General features: G+C 48.8%; 1 protein-coding gene across 2 annotated transcripts in view; it reads right to left on the minus strand.

Annotated features, from left to right (window-relative positions):
* Positions 1–16,980, minus strand: part of STAB1 (stabilin 1) — a 68,008-nt gene that overhangs the window by 9,296 nt on the left and 41,732 nt on the right. For both annotated transcript variants that reach the window (XM_068907507.1, XM_068907509.1), the window contains exons 38-57: positions 15,626–15,721; positions 13,791–13,986; positions 13,228–13,323; positions 12,061–12,106; positions 10,646–10,725; positions 9,573–9,698; positions 8,732–8,805; positions 8,299–8,373; positions 7,559–7,678; positions 6,464–6,511; positions 6,253–6,336; positions 5,150–5,296; positions 4,844–4,981; positions 3,826–3,885; positions 3,544–3,720; positions 2,894–2,980; positions 2,265–2,411; positions 2,025–2,090; positions 1,182–1,407; positions 294–443 (exon numbers count right to left, since the gene is read on the minus strand). In XM_068907507.1, the coding sequence (XP_068763608.1) occupies positions 294–443; positions 1,182–1,407; positions 2,025–2,090; positions 2,265–2,411; positions 2,894–2,980; positions 3,544–3,720; positions 3,826–3,885; positions 4,844–4,981; positions 5,150–5,296; positions 6,253–6,336; positions 6,464–6,511; positions 7,559–7,678; positions 8,299–8,373; positions 8,732–8,805; positions 9,573–9,698; positions 10,646–10,725; positions 12,061–12,106; positions 13,228–13,323; positions 13,791–13,986; positions 15,626–15,721 (2,239 nt within the window). The remainder of the gene's footprint in view (positions 1–293; positions 444–1,181; positions 1,408–2,024; positions 2,091–2,264; positions 2,412–2,893; positions 2,981–3,543; positions 3,721–3,825; positions 3,886–4,843; positions 4,982–5,149; positions 5,297–6,252; positions 6,337–6,463; positions 6,512–7,558; positions 7,679–8,298; positions 8,374–8,731; positions 8,806–9,572; positions 9,699–10,645; positions 10,726–12,060; positions 12,107–13,227; positions 13,324–13,790; positions 13,987–15,625; positions 15,722–16,980) is intronic.

Here is a 16,980-nt window from a genome sequence, read left to right on the forward strand (position 1 = left end):
AGCTGTGCCAGACACACAGCTCCCAGCATGGACCACCCAGCCTTATTGAAATTGCAGCTGGAGTGGCTGTCCTGTAGAGAGCCCAGATTGAGAGCGATCTGACCCAAATGCTGTGGAGACAGCTGCATACATGCACCGATTCCAGTAAAGTAAGCTGAACACCGCAGGACCTTTCCAGAAAAAATGGAGTAGGTCAGCCCAACACCTCCCACCTCTCCAAACAGCACTGTGTCCCTCAACCACTTCCCTAGAAACCCTCTGCACTGATACCACTCCACAGGCTTCCCCCTTACCTCTGCAGTGTGGCCCATATCTGCCTGGAGCACACAGCTCACAGCTGGTCCCAATGAAAGCCTGGCTGCAGTTGCATCTCCCCGAGCCACCAATTTTGTCATCGCAGGTACCACGGTTACTGCATGGCGCCTCCAGCCCTCCGGGGCACACTGCAAATGGGGCACCATAACAGTGGCTAGTGACAAAGCAACTCTGTGCTGGTGAGGAGCGCCCGTTCCCCCCCTTTCAAGGCCTGGGCATCAGGCACCATAAGAGCTGCCTGTTAGTGGGTGCTCAGACCACAGCACCTGCCAGGTGGTCCTTGAAGCAAGTGCAGCTCAGAGTCCAAGCCAGGGAGCTCCCCTTCCTTATCCTCTTGGAACAGGGATGAGAGGGGCAAATTTGGCATAGTTTCCAGCCTGGGATGACCCTCTGTTCTAACATGCTGAGTCAGTGCTGGCTGGCCTCACGCTAACTTGACTACAGACTCATCCAAGGACATATGTACCCTTGTAGGAAAGTTGCCCATGTATGAAGCACAGAGGAGAGATGCCTGGGAATGGCTGAGTAGCTGAAACATCTAGGGGTGAGGGATATGGCTGACAGCCACCTCCTTGCAAGCCTATGCCCATGACTGTCCACAGGGACATGTGTTTCTCAGAGGAAAAGGAACTCCCCATTACAATACCGTCCATGCGTGCTCCAAGCAGATTGTTCTTTGCACAGGCTACAGACTGGGGCTCCTTGCTAATAGTAGTGTGTCTCAGGAGAGGCCATGACTCCAAGGGTTGTGCCCACCTTTCCCCAGGAAGCATATTTATGGATGTCAGAAATCAGTGCTAAACCAAGAATGCCATCTTCCCATGGGAAAAAGGACCAGGGTGGGAAAGGGTCATGTGGCTCCTTACCCCGACAGTCACGGCCATAGTGGTTCACACAGCACTGAGGGACCCACTGGGTGGAAATACAGCTCCTCTTGCAGCCTTGTTTCAGAGGTCCCCTGGAAGAGAAGCGCCTTCTGAAGCGGTCCCACGGGGAGGGCGGCCAGGATGGCCGCAATAAAGAGTTGCGATGAAACAGAAAAGTGTTTCTGAACAGCTGGTTTCCGTAATAGTAGCAGCTCTTGGTTTCCCCCTGTGAGGAAACAGGCAAAACACAGAGTTTGCCGCATCGGTCACTTGATGCCATGTCTCTGACTCTTCACCTTGGCTTCTGTTGTCTCACTCATTCAATTTTATGACAAGTAACAAAAGCTTCCAGCCTGCAATGGGGCTAGTGACAAAGAAACCATGGCTGCACCTCAAGGATATGCCAGACGACCCTGAAGGGTGTGAAAGACAGTGGGCTGTGCTACTACAGTGAGAGCGAGGTGCAACCACTGCCCCCTATCTGCTCACTATCTCTTGATAAGCTACCCCCAGTCAAGCAACAGGCTGAGCTCTCTTGCTGTAGAACAACTAGAAGAATCCCCAGTGCTGCTGCAGGTACAAAGTTGGACCCTTGCAGCTGCTGTCACCCATAGGGATGGACCAAGCAAGGACCTTGGAGGCCCCTGACCTCATGTTGCTCAGCCCAGCTCCTGGCCTAAGAGACCACGCAACTCTTGACAGGGTACCAACAATGTGACCAAGCTAAGGGACCTCGCCAAATGCATATGTTCCTTCATTTTGCTGCTTAAACATGAGGAGGATGTTTGTATTGTTGTTGGCCCCACACTGGGCTTCCTTGGCTGACAAAGCTGTAAACTTTACCCGTTGAACTGAACCGGCAGGGCAGGGTGGCTCGAAACCACAAAGTCCACAGGTCTCTGAAGATCCCTGTGGAGGGAAGAAAGAAACCCCAAAACAACTCAATGTCCATTTCTGCTTCTCTCAGCTGCTTGGAGCTTTGCCAAGGAAGAGCAGTGAGCCCTGCGCACAGCCCTCTTCCTTCCCAGGCACAGGGATTGACAGAGGGCACAGGTCCTCATTGGCGACATCACAAGTGTTTACCTGCAACTCAACAGAGATGAACTCATTGCACCGAGATCCCAGATCTGGTGGTTCCAACAGCCTATCGATGCCATAAGCAATGCCCCCGTTGAACTCCATGTGCCTCTGGATGATCACGGCATCACCATTTCCCACCAGAAGCTCTCCCTACAAGAGAAAGAAAGCAACTTGTGATCCTGGCATATCCTACATCCTGGCTGCACCAACCAAAGGTTATCCTTTTTGGCTGCCATGACTTCTCAATCACCCCAAGAATCTCCGTGCTCTCGTGTACCTTCTCTTGCCTCAACCACCCTTCCCCGATTGCTGTCTTCTATGGCCACCTTTCCTAAGAAATTTCCTCTGCCCGTGCAACGCATGCTCTGTAAAAGTCATCGCACCATGTGGTTGGCTAGCAACCTGGCCTGCAGGTACCATGGGCCTCTGCCCTTTTTTGCCAGCTGGCCATACAGTCTCGAACCTGTCTACAAGCCTGCCTGTAGCCAGGGGAATAGGGTGTCTCAGCCGGCAGGCTCCCAGACTCCATGTTCATTTCCCACTGGTAACTGACACAGAGCATCAGTCACCCCATGGCTTTCCCAGGGACACTCACTCAATGGAAAGCAGAGCCCAGCATTACCATCACTCACAATTTGGGTTTTGCTGCAGCTGAACAAAACAGAAGAGCCATGCATGGTCCATACACGTTCGACTTGGGGCACATTACCAGCAACAATCTAAGAGGGAAAATGAATGGGAGAGCAAGAAGGAAAAGGTACATGAGGGGAGAGACAGGCAAAACTGGCAGTTTGTACTTCTAAAAGGAGATGCTGTCCTGTGAGGACAGGGATCAGCAGCCACATGGAGTGGGAGGGGGTGTGATATGGCAACATGTAAAGCTGGTATGGGTGGAACGACCTAACTCTGTTGGGTTAGCCCAGCTTCCTGAACAGTGGGAGACCCTGTTTTTGCTCAGCTGGAGCCTTCCCGTGTTCATCACCTGTACAGACAAGAGGGCTAAGCCTGTTGTTGTGAGCCTCACGTTGACTACCTGTGGGTGATGTGGTTTCCCCAAGCAACTGATGCAAGAAGGTTTGAGATCACCCACACTGCACCAGCGCTTGGTCCCCAAATGGCAGTTGCCTCATATGCTCAGCTTTGGGTCTTCTCAAGACAACTAACATGCTATATGTCCTACAGTGGCAAAATACTGGGCAAGGTCGCTCTGGTATAACCATAGGAATGGAATAGCTCCTCATATGACCTCAGGCGGCAAGAGCCTGCTTGCTGCCACATTTACCTTTGTGTCCCTGATCATGTGCGCTTTGAGGTAGGAAGCTAGTACGTCCCGATGCTCTCTGCGGTACAGCCACCGCTGCCTTTTCTCTGAGAGGGCATTAAATGCAGCATCTGTGGGCCACAGCATGGTGAAGGGTCTATGCAGGGGGTCATTAACCAGAGGCAGCAGCTCTGCGTCCTGTCCAGGGTACAAGGGGATAAGAAGAAAAAGTAACAAGCCAAAACTGAACATGCTTGTGTACACATCAGGTCCCCATGCTATGGCAGGAGTCAGGCAGCTCACCTTTAGCAGCTTGCTATAAATGTTGTACCCAAAGGCCTCTGCCACCTCTGTGATATTTTGCTGCAGAGGGAAGAAAGCAACAAACCAATGTCACTAAGAGGCTTCAGGAGAAAAGCCACCGTGCCAGTTTGTCTTGAGTCACAGTCCCTTCCCACAGGTAACTGCAGTGGTTCTGCAGTATATTGAGAAGATCCATCACAAAGCCCAGTGTGTCCAGTATAGCTCAGTAGTTGATGCCAGCCTGTTTTGACTGCTGAGTTAGTGGCAAAACTAACTCCTTAGAGGGAATGAAAAGCTGCCTTTCCATGCATGGGCAGGCACCAGGTCAAACCAGCTCAAATCTTTATGTGGAAATGAGTAAAGATTCCCCTGCCATGCACACAGACTGACTTTTGACAGCACCCTTGGCTGACTCTGCCCAGGGGGCTTGTCTCTACATGGCAGCAGGGGGTTCCCCTCTGGGACCTGGAGCAGGAATGCAGGGAAGAAAACAGCCAGTTAACAACCACAGCAGCTAAACGTGATGACAAATTTCTCTCTGTCATCATCCTGCTGATTGATTTGGTCTGGCAAGTGCTGACATTCAGGAGCCACCACTTGTCGCATTCATTCTGGCTAGACACTGCTGCGGTGAAAGCTGGGATGACTTTTAGCACTTTTTAGAACTCTTTAGACTTTTTTGGAACTTTTAGACTTTTTAGAAAGTTAGAAACTTAGAAAGTTTGCACTGGATACGACCCCTTGCCTACAGCCAGTACTGTTCCCTGATGATGGATTCTGGCTTCTTCCGACCCAAATATTGCTATGCTGCAAATGCTGTCACTTTCAAAAGCCAGAGCCATGCCCTCACACAACCCCTTACACAAATGGGAATATGAAAACTGGAGCATCCTGAGTAACCTTAGGGAGAGTTTATCAGTGACAGCAATTTCAGAGCAGTTGGGAGCGTGAGGAGAAAGATCTTAGTCCTACCCTCAACATGGCGGTTATTAGCGCACAGTTATTGCTTGACATTTACCTGTGAGATCTTTGAGGAAATGTTATGGTCCACCAGCTCGCTTGGAATGAGGATCTTGTTGATGAAATGGATGACCCCATTCATGCCAATGAGGTCAGCAGCAACCACTGTAGCTTCCTCATTGAGATAGATGCTATTCTGAGAGAAAAGGGATGCAATGCTGTACTCCTGCTCAGGGCACCATGCTATGAGCCATCTGCAGGCCATGAAGCAAGTCACTTGCCATGGCTGTGGTGGCCTTCAAGTGACAGCAAAAATGAGGTCCTGCTAAGCAGGACAGGGAAGCAAATTAAGGCAGAGAACTACCTCTTTCACCTCAATCTTTATTTTATGGCCTGATAAAGATGTAAGGGACTCCTGGGCTTCCAGGTCGCTGGACAGCAATTTCTGGCAACCCACCATGTGGTAGCGAAGCAGCTCTTGGAGGAGGCCTCTGCTCTTCCATTCTTCAAACTATGGAGAGAAATCAGGAATGCTGAGATCACACTGAGGGCACTTTGCCTTGGAAGGGGTTGGTGAGGGGGAGGGGACTGGAGAGGGCACAGCCCTGATGAGGGAGACCTAGATTGCCCTGAGCCCTTTTGCTTGGCCTGTCCCCTCTGACCTATCTCTGCAGGAAAGCCAATACCCCGAAAACATGGCAAATGCACAAATCCATTTAAGAGCTTTGGGAAATTTCAACCAACGTGACAGAGAGCAGAATTCAGACCCTTTGATGGAGGACAAACAATTACATTGACCGAGGCAAAGCAGTGCCGTCGCCAGGAATTGTTTCTTTACTGACAGTATGGGTGGCCCACGCGGAAAAGGCTGCGTCTAGTGCTGTGAAACCACATGACAGGACTTGCCAGCGATGGTATTAAGGGATGCCGTTACACTGACACCCAAAAGCTATTGGTCAAGGACCTGTCTGGTTTATAGGGTCATGGATAAGCATCACTCCTCCCTTAGGTCTCCACTTGCCCCAAACATCCCACTTGTTGGGACTGGAGGGAAGGGACCAGTGGAAGTGGGATGGCAGGGCCTGGGGACACAGACCAGCATAAGAAGTCTTCATCACAGATACCCTGAAGCCTCACTGCTGCTAGCCCCTAATAACCTTGGGCAACTGTAATCACCATGCATCATCAGTTTGGCACAGTCCCTCTGAGGACCGTGAGTCAGAAGCTCCAGAGCCTCCACTGACAGGTCTCCTTACAACAGGGACCATATCTGCCCAGACTGCCTCTGCAGTGAGCCGGCATCCAAACCACTGTTCTTACACTGACGGAAAAAAAGGGATATACTTAAAGCTCTGCAATGCAGCCCCTTTGCTTCATTTCACTGGGCTGAGCAGCCCCCAGAGGACACATTGCCCTGAGTGCAGCTTGCCAAACACCTGACAGTGCTTGGAATGAGGGGACACTTACCGTTGTGGTGTTTTCTATGAAATCTGTCCGTGGGACAAAGACAGTGAAAGGCCCTGCCCCACTGAGCTCCTTGATCTTTTCCGCCTATAGCAGGGGGGGGCATTTGTGGAAATGGAAAAAAAAGCACGGTTCCAGTTAGCAAGACCCTTTGCAGAAAACACTATCTGGGATTTACAATGTGCAGACAAGGACAAAGTTGTTTGCCACCAACCAGTATCATCTTAAAGAACATGGAGGCACCTTCAATCCTTGCGAGCTCCTTAAACAAAGAGAAATAGCTCATGTTAGCAGAGTCTCATCCACCAAATCCCAGCCACTCAGCACAGTGACCTGCTCTTTCCATGCCAGGTCCCTCTCTCACTCCAGCAAGATTCTGGTTCTCCAGACACATGATAGCGATCTTTCCCTCCCTCCATTGCAACTGCCAGCAGTGCAAGCACAGATGACAAAGCGGGTTACAAAGCAGGCAGTGACCTCTGCCTGGACCTTTCACATTGGAGATACTGCAAGATGGAGAGGGCAGGAATTGCTAAGAAATGAAAGCTGGCTGCTTCTGCAGTGGCTGCCTCAGAGGTCGTACTGCCTCAGTGCTCAAGGGACACCTCAAGTACTTCACAAAACACCTGCTTTACCCTCTCTGTGCTACCACTATGAGTTCTGGGATGACCATCCCAGAGTGGCAGGCATAGGCTCAGCAGGGCAAAATCTCTGCTTACCACACTAACTTTCAGTAAGAGCAGAAACACAAAACTGAGTCCCTCCTTTTAATCCCAGCTGTGCTATGGGCATGACAGCTTTTTGTTTGCCTTTACCACAACAGCTCACCAGTTTGCCCAAGGACACCCACTGAATTGGCAACAGAGCCAGAGAGAGACTGCAGCCCTCCAGACTGGATCCCAAGTCCCAGCCTGGCTGCAAGTGACACCTGCCTTGATCCCACATACTGAGAGAAGTGGGTTCCCTTGGGGACAAAAATAACTTCCATTTGCTTGTCACATTAACAGAACAGTGCCCTGGAGGAGTGACCAATGTTGCCAACAGAGTGGCTTGTCAGAGCGGTTACATCATAGCTCCCTTTGGGGCAAGGTCACTATACTGTGAGCTCTCTCCCCCAGTCAGCACCCCAAATACACCTAGAATGTATGGGTAGGTTGCTTCAGAGTACCTTTCTTTGCTCCTCCAGTACACACGTGTGTCAACACGGTGCCACAGGTTTGCTTACCTGTAGCTTGGGCTTGGAATGGGGGGAATGGTTTGCTATGGGGCGGGTGCCTTGAAGACAAAAGATGCCGTGCACGCTTCTCACCTGATACACTTTGCCATGGCAGGTGAAGCCATCTCCAACACTGTGCCAAGAGCAGGAGCAGTTGCGAGTACCAGGTCCTGTGTACTTGCAGAGGCCAAAGGGACTGCAGCCTCCATTGTTCTAGCAAGAAAAGCAAAAGGCTTGCTTGTAGATGCATCACCAACAATTTGGTGGTTTGCGTGCAGGAGCTACTAACTACTTTGATCCCAGTGAAAAAGAAACAATTCCTTCCACCTGTATAGCACCTTAGTATAAATATTACCCAATTCCCCAAGGGCATACCAGCATGAAATCCTACCATGAAACAAGACACTGGCACTTCCTTACTTTAGAGGCCACAAGGATGACAAAACCCATGATTCAAAGAGATTTTTTTTTTGACATGGCAGAGTTGGCATGAGTGCAAATTCCTCTTAAGCTTTTGAGCAGAAAAACATCCACACGCCACACAAAATGGATGCAAAGGAATAAGTTATATATGAAAAGCCCACATGCCTCTAGCCCTGTGTCACTGGTTCTGTACTGCTTCTGCCACAAGAGGGGAGCCTCCTGTTAGTGCCAGGTGGTGGATCAGTATAGGAGGTAATGGAAATCAAGCACATCTGGAAGCCCCTTGTAAACAGGCAAGAGAGCCATCTCTAAAAAATCGAGCTAACTCTATTCTTGCTGTTAACTGTTGGGAGAAGAGGACACTCCCAGGCTTTGGCTTTCACCCCAGTAATAGCAAAATGCAGACAAACCTGTTCACACAAGTTGATGGGATTGCACCGGCTCACACCGTCCCCACTGTAACCCGGAAGACAGTTGCAGGCAACCTGGAGGGAGTATAGATGTTCATTTTGAATGCTTGGACCCAAAAAAGGAAATGTGCAATGGCTGAGCTGGATGGAAAGCATGTGGGATAGGATTCACCACACACTCCATTCCTTCATGAATAATGATGCCTGTGTCAACAACAAAAATAAGCTGAGACTATCTCCAGCCTCCAGAAAGCAGCCATCCACTTCTGTGGAAACAACCATCTTTTCGTGCCCTTCCCAGGCAAGTTTTCTGTGTAGAAGGTAATAAACCCAAGGCAGAGCGCTGCCATGGAAAGGACTGTCTTTGAGAGAAGTAAACAGCTTTGACAGCTTCCATAATAATGTTGCCCTGACATCCCTCTCAGGCACCTACCTTCTTCAGGCCTGTTTTAATGCACTCAGCATTGGTGTGGCACCCCCCGTTGCTTTCAAGACAGGGATCAAGTTCTGTATCAAAACAATAACACCACATTACCACTGAGAGATGCCCAAGGCAGCTGGGAACTGGACCGAAGGAAGTATGGGCAAAGCAACAGGGAGGATCTTCCCAGCCTGGGAAACATCTTGGTGGCAAAGTGACTTGTTCCTTTGATGACTCATGACAGGGAAGGTATGAGGGACCATTGCAAATTCTACTCCTAGGACATCTGAGTCTCTGAGTCATGATAAATCCACATGCAGAAAATCCCACCTCTGCCTGAACCTGCTTTAAAGGCTATGAGAGGACTGAACTCTCCCACACAGCTCCATCCTCATCTCAGAGCACCATCTTGGGAGACCATGCTCACCCTCTGTCTCTTGGCCTCCCCATGACATGAAGAGGCAAGAAACCTCTCAGGGCTGTTCTTGGCAGTGCCGTCGTACACTGGTTTGAGGACATCTAGCAAGATGGGTGCTAAGCGCAGCATGGGCTCTCTTCCCAGCTTTGGGTGGAGCTATGCCAGAACAGTGATGACCACTTCGCTAATCACGACCTGGGGAGAATGCTGAGCACATATACACAGTTACGCACGCACACGTACATATATTGCTCACACCTCGACAAAAAGCAGAAACAAGGTTGAATCAAGATCAACAATTCCTGACTTTGAAGTAGTCACTGCATGAACAGACTGAAAGGACAGCGAGTGATTCAGTACTTTAACCTGCCTGACATTCCTTCATGCTTGGATGATGCCTAGGCAGCATCACCAAAACAAGCACTGAGCACTCACCCAGGCAGAGTGTCCCATCTCCAGCATAGCCTTCCTTACAAACACAGGTTCTCTCTCCTGGGGACACTTTAGTACATACAGCATGTATGGAGCAGCCACCGTGATCAATAGTGCACGGATCTATTTCTGTGACCAGAAACAAGAGAAGTAGAATCAGCTCAGAGCGTCTAGGGAATATGAACAGCACCAGAATGATAATCCTTCTTAACAAAAATCATGCCATCTTATTAAAATCCCTTGGCTTCTCAATGAAACTATAGGTCCTTTAAAGGCATGTTGCCTCATCCAGATCTGAGAGAGGCCGATCCAAATGTCATGATAAGCTTAAATAACCCCCAAACTGGACAGTCTTTCCGTCACAGTATTTGCTCACTAACAACTATTGAATAGACCAGAAAAAAATATTTTCCTGCATAATGTAAATGTGTTTTTGCTTTTTTCCCCTTACTCATTTTCAAATAATGGCAATACTGAAAACAGACTGTGATGTCTACCAAAGTTTTCGTTTGATTGTTAGGATATTATTACTTCGAGTGTTTTTCTCAGTTAGTTGTTTTTGACATAGACTAGGTTTGTATGTAGCTCTAGAGCAGTATCCTGAAATCCTAACTGGTTTTGGCGCAACTGCTGTGCTGCTTTTACCTGACTTTGGCATGGCCAACAAATAGGAGGGGGCAGAAAATTTTAGGGAACTAAAGCATCCACATTATACCAATTCAGGGCCAAAATTATCACATTTGCTGCCATTGCCCTGATACTAGAACCAATACAACACATTCATGTGCCTTCCTCTCCACAAACAGTAAGAACTGCACTGCTCCATTTTCCGTACTCTTTTTCCCTCTGTCACAGCTGTAGCAACATCAAGGCCATACTGTGTAAAGCTCTGGACTGAAAAGCCTCTCTACTGAAGCATGGCTGACTTAATGGAGGATGACTGGAAGGAAGAGGATTTGAATGATCTCTCTCCTAGCAACGTCATGCCGTGCATTTCACAAACGAAAACCTTCCATTTGTGTAACCTTGACATATTTTTGCAAAACTTGAATCTTGCCCACACTTTCTGGGCATACCTGTGCAATGGGTCCCATTCCCTGTGTATCCAGCAGAGCACGAGCAAGTAGGTGAGGTGTCTGCTGAGCCATTCAGGCAGCTGAAACAAGCAAAGGAAAAACAATCACTGGTATCTTCTCCTGATTTGCTCTGATAGCGGGAAGTGCACACTACACAAATCCAGCACTCAAAGTCCACAATGAGCTGAGAGACTGGAGGAGGAGGAATGTGTCTGCAGTTGCTCAATGTTTCTTTACAGCACCAAAGAGTCGATCCAAACACGTCACGTGGAGTGTAACAGGCATGCTGGCAAACATACCCAGAAAAGGGGGCTGTGCTCAGCGAAGGAAATGTCCTGCCATTTCAAAGGCCCTACCCAACTAAGGACACAATAGCAGCATTCAAGGAGGACATGACTTTCCATGGTTGTATGCCAGAGGTTTGCCAAAAACAGACTGAGTGGCTCCTGTAATGGTTATAGGACGCAGAGCATCTTGTTTCTAGGTTTGCTTTTTTCTCCCAGTCTCAGCTACCCATGCACCTCCTGGACATGGAGAGGCATTGGAGGGCTCAAGCAGGTGCGAGTGGTGGCTGAGAGCTCTGAGATACCCAGTGACTATCTGGCAGCACCCCAGAAATGAGCCTGTGGCTCTGGAGAATCACATACAGATCTGTAACACACCATTTGGACAGCATCACTTGGCCCCACTCACATCAGCAAGGAGCCAAACAAGTCAGAATAGCTCCAAGCAGCTCTGCCCATTCATGGGACTCCAGGGCGGATCGCAAGTTGCGACATGCCTGAAGAGATCCCTCTGCTTAGTGGGGCCTGAATGACAACGCAGACCTACTGCCTAAAAACTGGGCCAGACAGGTTTGATGAAGGCTCCCCTAAGTCAGGTTGAACTGCCACAGAAGCTGCCTGAGGAGCTGGTGTCAAGGCACTGGGCTGTGTCTCGTACCCTGCACAATGCACCTTCACCATGTCCATGTGCTTCTTCATGGTACAGGGCAGATGGCTGGGTCCTGGCACTGAGAAACAGGAGAGCAGATAATGGAAAGCAAAGGCAGCAAGAGGAAATCACCTCAGCCCATTAACCTATATAATTTCTTGTCGGGGCAGGCAAGGCAGAGAGAGCTTGTCCATAGCTGCTTGCTTTGCTCTATGAATGAGGCCAGGCTTGGCCTGCTTTCTCCCATCCTCACATGAGGAAGGAGCTCGGAAAGAATTTATGCTCAAACATACAGAATCCTGGGGCTTCAGCACCAAAAAGAGTTCCCGCAATGGAACCAAAACTTAGGCACCTTTAATGAGCAGGTACCTTCTCCCACTTCAGTCCTCTATGAATCCCCAAGCACTAAATCACCCGGGTGTAAAACCAGTACAAATGCACATTGCTTTCTCAGAATGACCCAGCCCCTTGGCTGTACTTACTTGGCCATTTGATGGCAAGTGTTATTGCATAAGTCAATCTCGATTGCTGCAAGAGAAAACACAAATGTGACTTGGGATTTTCAGTTTAGCACTTGCTCAATCTATTTCTTCCATCTAGAGTAAAGGACCCTGCAAAATAGCCTCATTGCCCTGCTTGTGATGGGTCCCATCATTAATCTGATGGGACCCATTAGCAGTTATGTTGACTCACGTCCTGTATGGTGGCAAGAGAACCCTTATGGGGTTTATGTTCTGGTGCTGTGCAAAAGACCAAATTCTGCCCTCTCCGTCTGGGCTAATGGTTCAATTCAATCCTACCCAATCCTACCTTCATGGCCTCCACATTGGCAGGAACAAAACAAGGACTGAAACCTCATTAATCCAGAATGACCAGAGGGCCATTTGACTTTGTCCATTCAAAGCAAAAAGATGCACTTGTTTCATGTTTTACAATTAGACTAGACAGGACAGCTTCACCGAATTTCCCTCTCTAAATGCCCCCAAGACATCTGAGTTCACTACAAACTCAAGCTTTAGGTACAAACCTTTACAATCCCAAAGGATGCAGGAGCTTATGTTCCCCCCACCCCAATGGTAACCATTCTGCCAAGTCCCAGAAACACCCATCTTTGCAATATTACTTCAGCACACAATGACAGATATTCAGTGAGAACTGCAGACCTGAGCTCACCTAAATCAATGAATCACAGAGCAGAAAAAGGAACTCAGCAGACACATTGGGACACTTTAGAGGCTCCAAATTAAGGTCTGCCACCTTCTTGGTCAAGTAACAAGGGCCACAATTGACCCTGTTAGGCTGGGAGCTTCCACCTCTCTCCCAGGGCTTGAGATGCCTCAGATTCTCCGTTGAGACAGACCCGGTGATATACCTTTCCCTACATGAGTTTCACTCAGATAACTCGAGAGCTAGGGCTCATGTGTTGTTGAGAAAGGCACACCACAAATGCAATTCATGTGCAGGACTGAGCTACCACAGTCCGATAAGCTTTCTGTGGGACACAAGAATTTACCGTGGGCCAAGAGCACATGCAACCATAGTCACCTGGCTCAGTTACCACAGAATTGCTCTGGAAACCAAAGGGAATCACTCATATCTCTCTACCAGAAAGGAAATATTACACCACGGGCCCCTTCAGGTTCACATACTTTCTTGGCAGGTAGGGCCCTTCCACCCTGGGAAACACTCGCAGCTCCCATCTCCTTGCAGTCCGTCGTTACATATACCATTGTCGCAGGCACATTCTGCAGGAGAAAAATAAACGCTCATCGCTGTCAAGCCAACCAGGACTGAAAAGCAGAGACAAACTGCTGTCTTGCTGGCTGCTGCATTCCCATGTTCCCAGTCCAATGCATCTAGCTGCCATAAGGAAAACACTGCAGGAGTATCAATCAGCTCTTGCTCCCTTTCTATCAGGCCAAAGAGCCCAGCACCAGACCATCTCTACTTTCTGTAGCTTGGGTGGCAGCAGGATGAGTGGCATAGCACAGTCAGTCATGCCTTGGTTTGCAGATGAAAAATGGGGCCACTTATTGGCTGACGACAAGCGCTCGCTCACGCTTTCCCCCTCTCAGTGATCTGCCAGCTTTTAGGCAGATGTGTGAGAGGTCTTGGACCATTTTTTCCCTCCTACAACCCCTCTTGAGAATAATTGTAGTCACTCCTTGTGTGAATGGTTGTAGTCACAACCTGCAATAGCCATCGCTGTCACCTGATTTGCAGTCAGCTCCGTATCGGCCCACTTCGCACATTTCACAGGCAGTGCCATGGAAACCCTCCAGGCATCGACACTCTCCGCTGCCCTCAATGCCATCCTGGCATTCCCCGTTCCCGGAGCACCATTGGCCTGGCTTCCCTGGGCACATCTCGCACATATGTCCGTAGTAACCTGGACAGCAGACAGACCTCTAGGGAACCAACAAGAACAGGTCAGGGTGAGCCGTTTTGTGCAGCATGGATGAGGCAGCAAAAGCAACATCTGCCAGGGTCACATGCTTTATTCTGGAAGCTATTCTCCTTTAACTATGCGCTAGCAATCAGTTATGACAATACATGAAAGAGCAGAGGTGCACAGGTATGTTTCTTCCTTATGGCCTCTCACAATGATAGTGCATACACATACATTCACCCGTAAAAAAGCTGTTGCATTTTGTAAAGATGACAACATGCAGAAAGTCTGCTTATGCCAACTCCCAACAACACCTTTAGAGGGGTCTAGCGAGGTCACTACAGGGAGAAACTCAAGAGGCAGTGCCTAAAAACCACTGGCAAATCAATACGAAAAGGCACTGTATTTGTTAAGATTAAATAATGCTACCTTCACAGAGGTCTGTGATAGATTTCAGTATAAAATATATAGCAAATGCATGAAAGAGTGGCCTGTCATCCTCTTCAGTGAGAACAGATTGGGAAAAGTAATTATAAATGACCATTACTCTGATTCTAGCTAGTGCTGCTCCACCTGGGAAGATGGAGCTGCTTTCTGAGAGCATCCCCCACCTGTGTTTGCCTCACTGCCAAGAGGCAACAGCAGCCTGCCTTCCACAGGGAGCATGTCCACAAACACTGGCCGCTGCCTGTCATCCCTCCCCACCCCAGAATGGGGCTCTTTGCTGCCCAGAGCTTCATTTAAAGGTCTACACTGCCAGCTGAGTGAAGCTGGCCATTTGGTAAGTCTTTCCCCTGCAACACAAATGTTCAGTCTTGCACCCATCCAGCCCATCTGTGTCCTCCTCAGGGCCTAGCATGCCCCATCTGTCAGACACGCTGTTGGGCAGAGAGAGACTCCACCAGAAGGTGATTCAATTCAGAAGCCTGAGTTCACGGCTCTCATTTCTCTCTGCATCCATCACAGAGAGAGGCAACCATAATGGCTCAGGGAATTGAGTTGGACAGTGCAGATGAAGAGAAACATCAGTCAGTGAAGGGACTCAGTAGTGCCCAGTGAGGCACAAGTGCTGACTGAAGCTCTGCCTATGTGTACGATATGTCCAACTGCCTCTCTCTCCTTCTCCTCACTCTTCCATTCTCACCAAACTTTCCAGGGAGAGCTTCAATGTCTAAAAAGGGTCCCATTCACCCAAGCTTTTCCCTTAGCATTCCCTGTTCAAGTGTTTTCTCCCAGCCGCCCATTTTCACAAAACTGGTAGGAGCATAATAACTGCAAGACCTTCTGCTCCTCCTGTTACTTTGTCTCCAATTAGTCAACAGGTATTAGCAAAGGCACATGCACAAGCAAAATACCATCATTCATGCCTCATTTCCTTAGGAAACCAAAAGCAAACATTCAACTCCTCTTCCTCTGTGCAACAAAAACCAGTCCAAAGTCCAGCAGACCACAATTCATCACTGTGCAGACATTTCCGCCTGTTTGTTTTTTCTCCAGTGCCCTCTCTCCAGGATGGAGAGCAGCTTCCTGACGAGCACAGTGTCAGCTATGCAATGGCACAAATTCAGCCAGGACTTCAGCACAGGCTATATTTCAATGGCTCTGTTTCTAACACTTTGCCTGTGTCAAAGTGAATGAAAGGCAAATATTTTTCTTACTAAAGAAACTTTTGCACAGGTGAAATAGCAGCCAAGTGTTGTTGCATGCCCAGACCGTAATTCACAGTGCGGGAGATTCTTGCTTCCTGGAAGTTCCTGCAGATAAAATTAACATAGATAAATATGTAAGATATTACAGTATTTAGACAAACAGATCATACATTATGGTGCATATAACAGATGGCAGTGTTCTTGCCAAACAGAGGAATAATGCTTTTTATCCCACAGGAACAGTCCTAAACATTTCGGTATCCCAGAACTGAGAGCAATTAGGCATCTCTAGGCTTAGTGTAAGGTTGTCTCACATGCTCTCTTTTTTTAACCTGCCCCAGATACATGCTATACATCTCAGTATGAATGCTGAGAAAACTAACTGGCAAATTCTTGGCATGGAGTAAATAATGTCACCTAAGAAGTCAGATGTGGCTGCTACGCAGTTCACGGCCAGCACAGAGAGGAAACGCTTAGTCGTTTTCCTCTCTGGAAACGTTTGTCATTCACTCACAAAGCAACAAACTACAGGCACAACCAACCCATCTGTGGGAACACTTCTACAATCTGGGCTGGGAAAATCACTACTCATCCCCCCCAAACTGGCTTTCCTTAAAAATAATGTCGAAAGAGTAAGAGATCAAAATCTCTTTCCCAATATGCAGGCTGATTTCCCAAGAAATTCAGCAAAATGGTCCCCCACATCAAAGAGAACAGAATCTGGGCCCAGACTGCACTGTCATGATCTGCTGTGCCCACTTGCTCTGTGGAAGACTTGCCAGCTTTCACCGACACATAGCCAGCTCCCTGACTCCGCTTTCCCTGAATGTGGACTGTGGAAGTCTGGCTCCTTCGTAAGGGAATGGAGCTGCCATAGGCTTGTCTCCCAGTAGGCGACTGGGAAGGAAAGGCTTCCTGGGAGGAGAGTGCATTGGAGTGAGGGGCCTTTGCCCGCTGGGGCATAAGGTGAGCAAGCGTATGACCGATCCATGCTGAGGGCAACCTCCCTAGAGCCCCCCTCTGACTGTGTATGCGAACGTCTGTCCAGAAACGGTTAACCTTTTGCCTTCCCCCACTTCTGTTAGGAGACCCTTCTCTCTCCCTTTATGGAAATGCTCTAAAAGTCAGTTCTTTTTGGTCTCTGTTGCCCTCCTCTTCTTCAGCTTCAATGATGCACACACCACTGCAGTGGCACATCTGCTCTCCTGATGCCTCTCTCCCCCTCCCAGAGCTTTCTGGTGCTTTGCTTTGTATCTGTGAGGAGCAGTTGCAGGTCCCCCTTGGACTAGCTGCTTTTCTAAGAGGCTAAATGGACTTACATGCTCTAAAGGGCTCCTGAAATTCAGGCAAAGCATGTAAGCTCT

Source organism: Struthio camelus, chromosome 14, assembly GCF_040807025.1.
Source record: "Struthio camelus isolate bStrCam1 chromosome 14, bStrCam1.hap1, whole genome shotgun sequence".
Classification (NCBI taxonomy): Eukaryota; Metazoa; Chordata; class Aves; order Struthioniformes; family Struthionidae; genus Struthio; species Struthio camelus.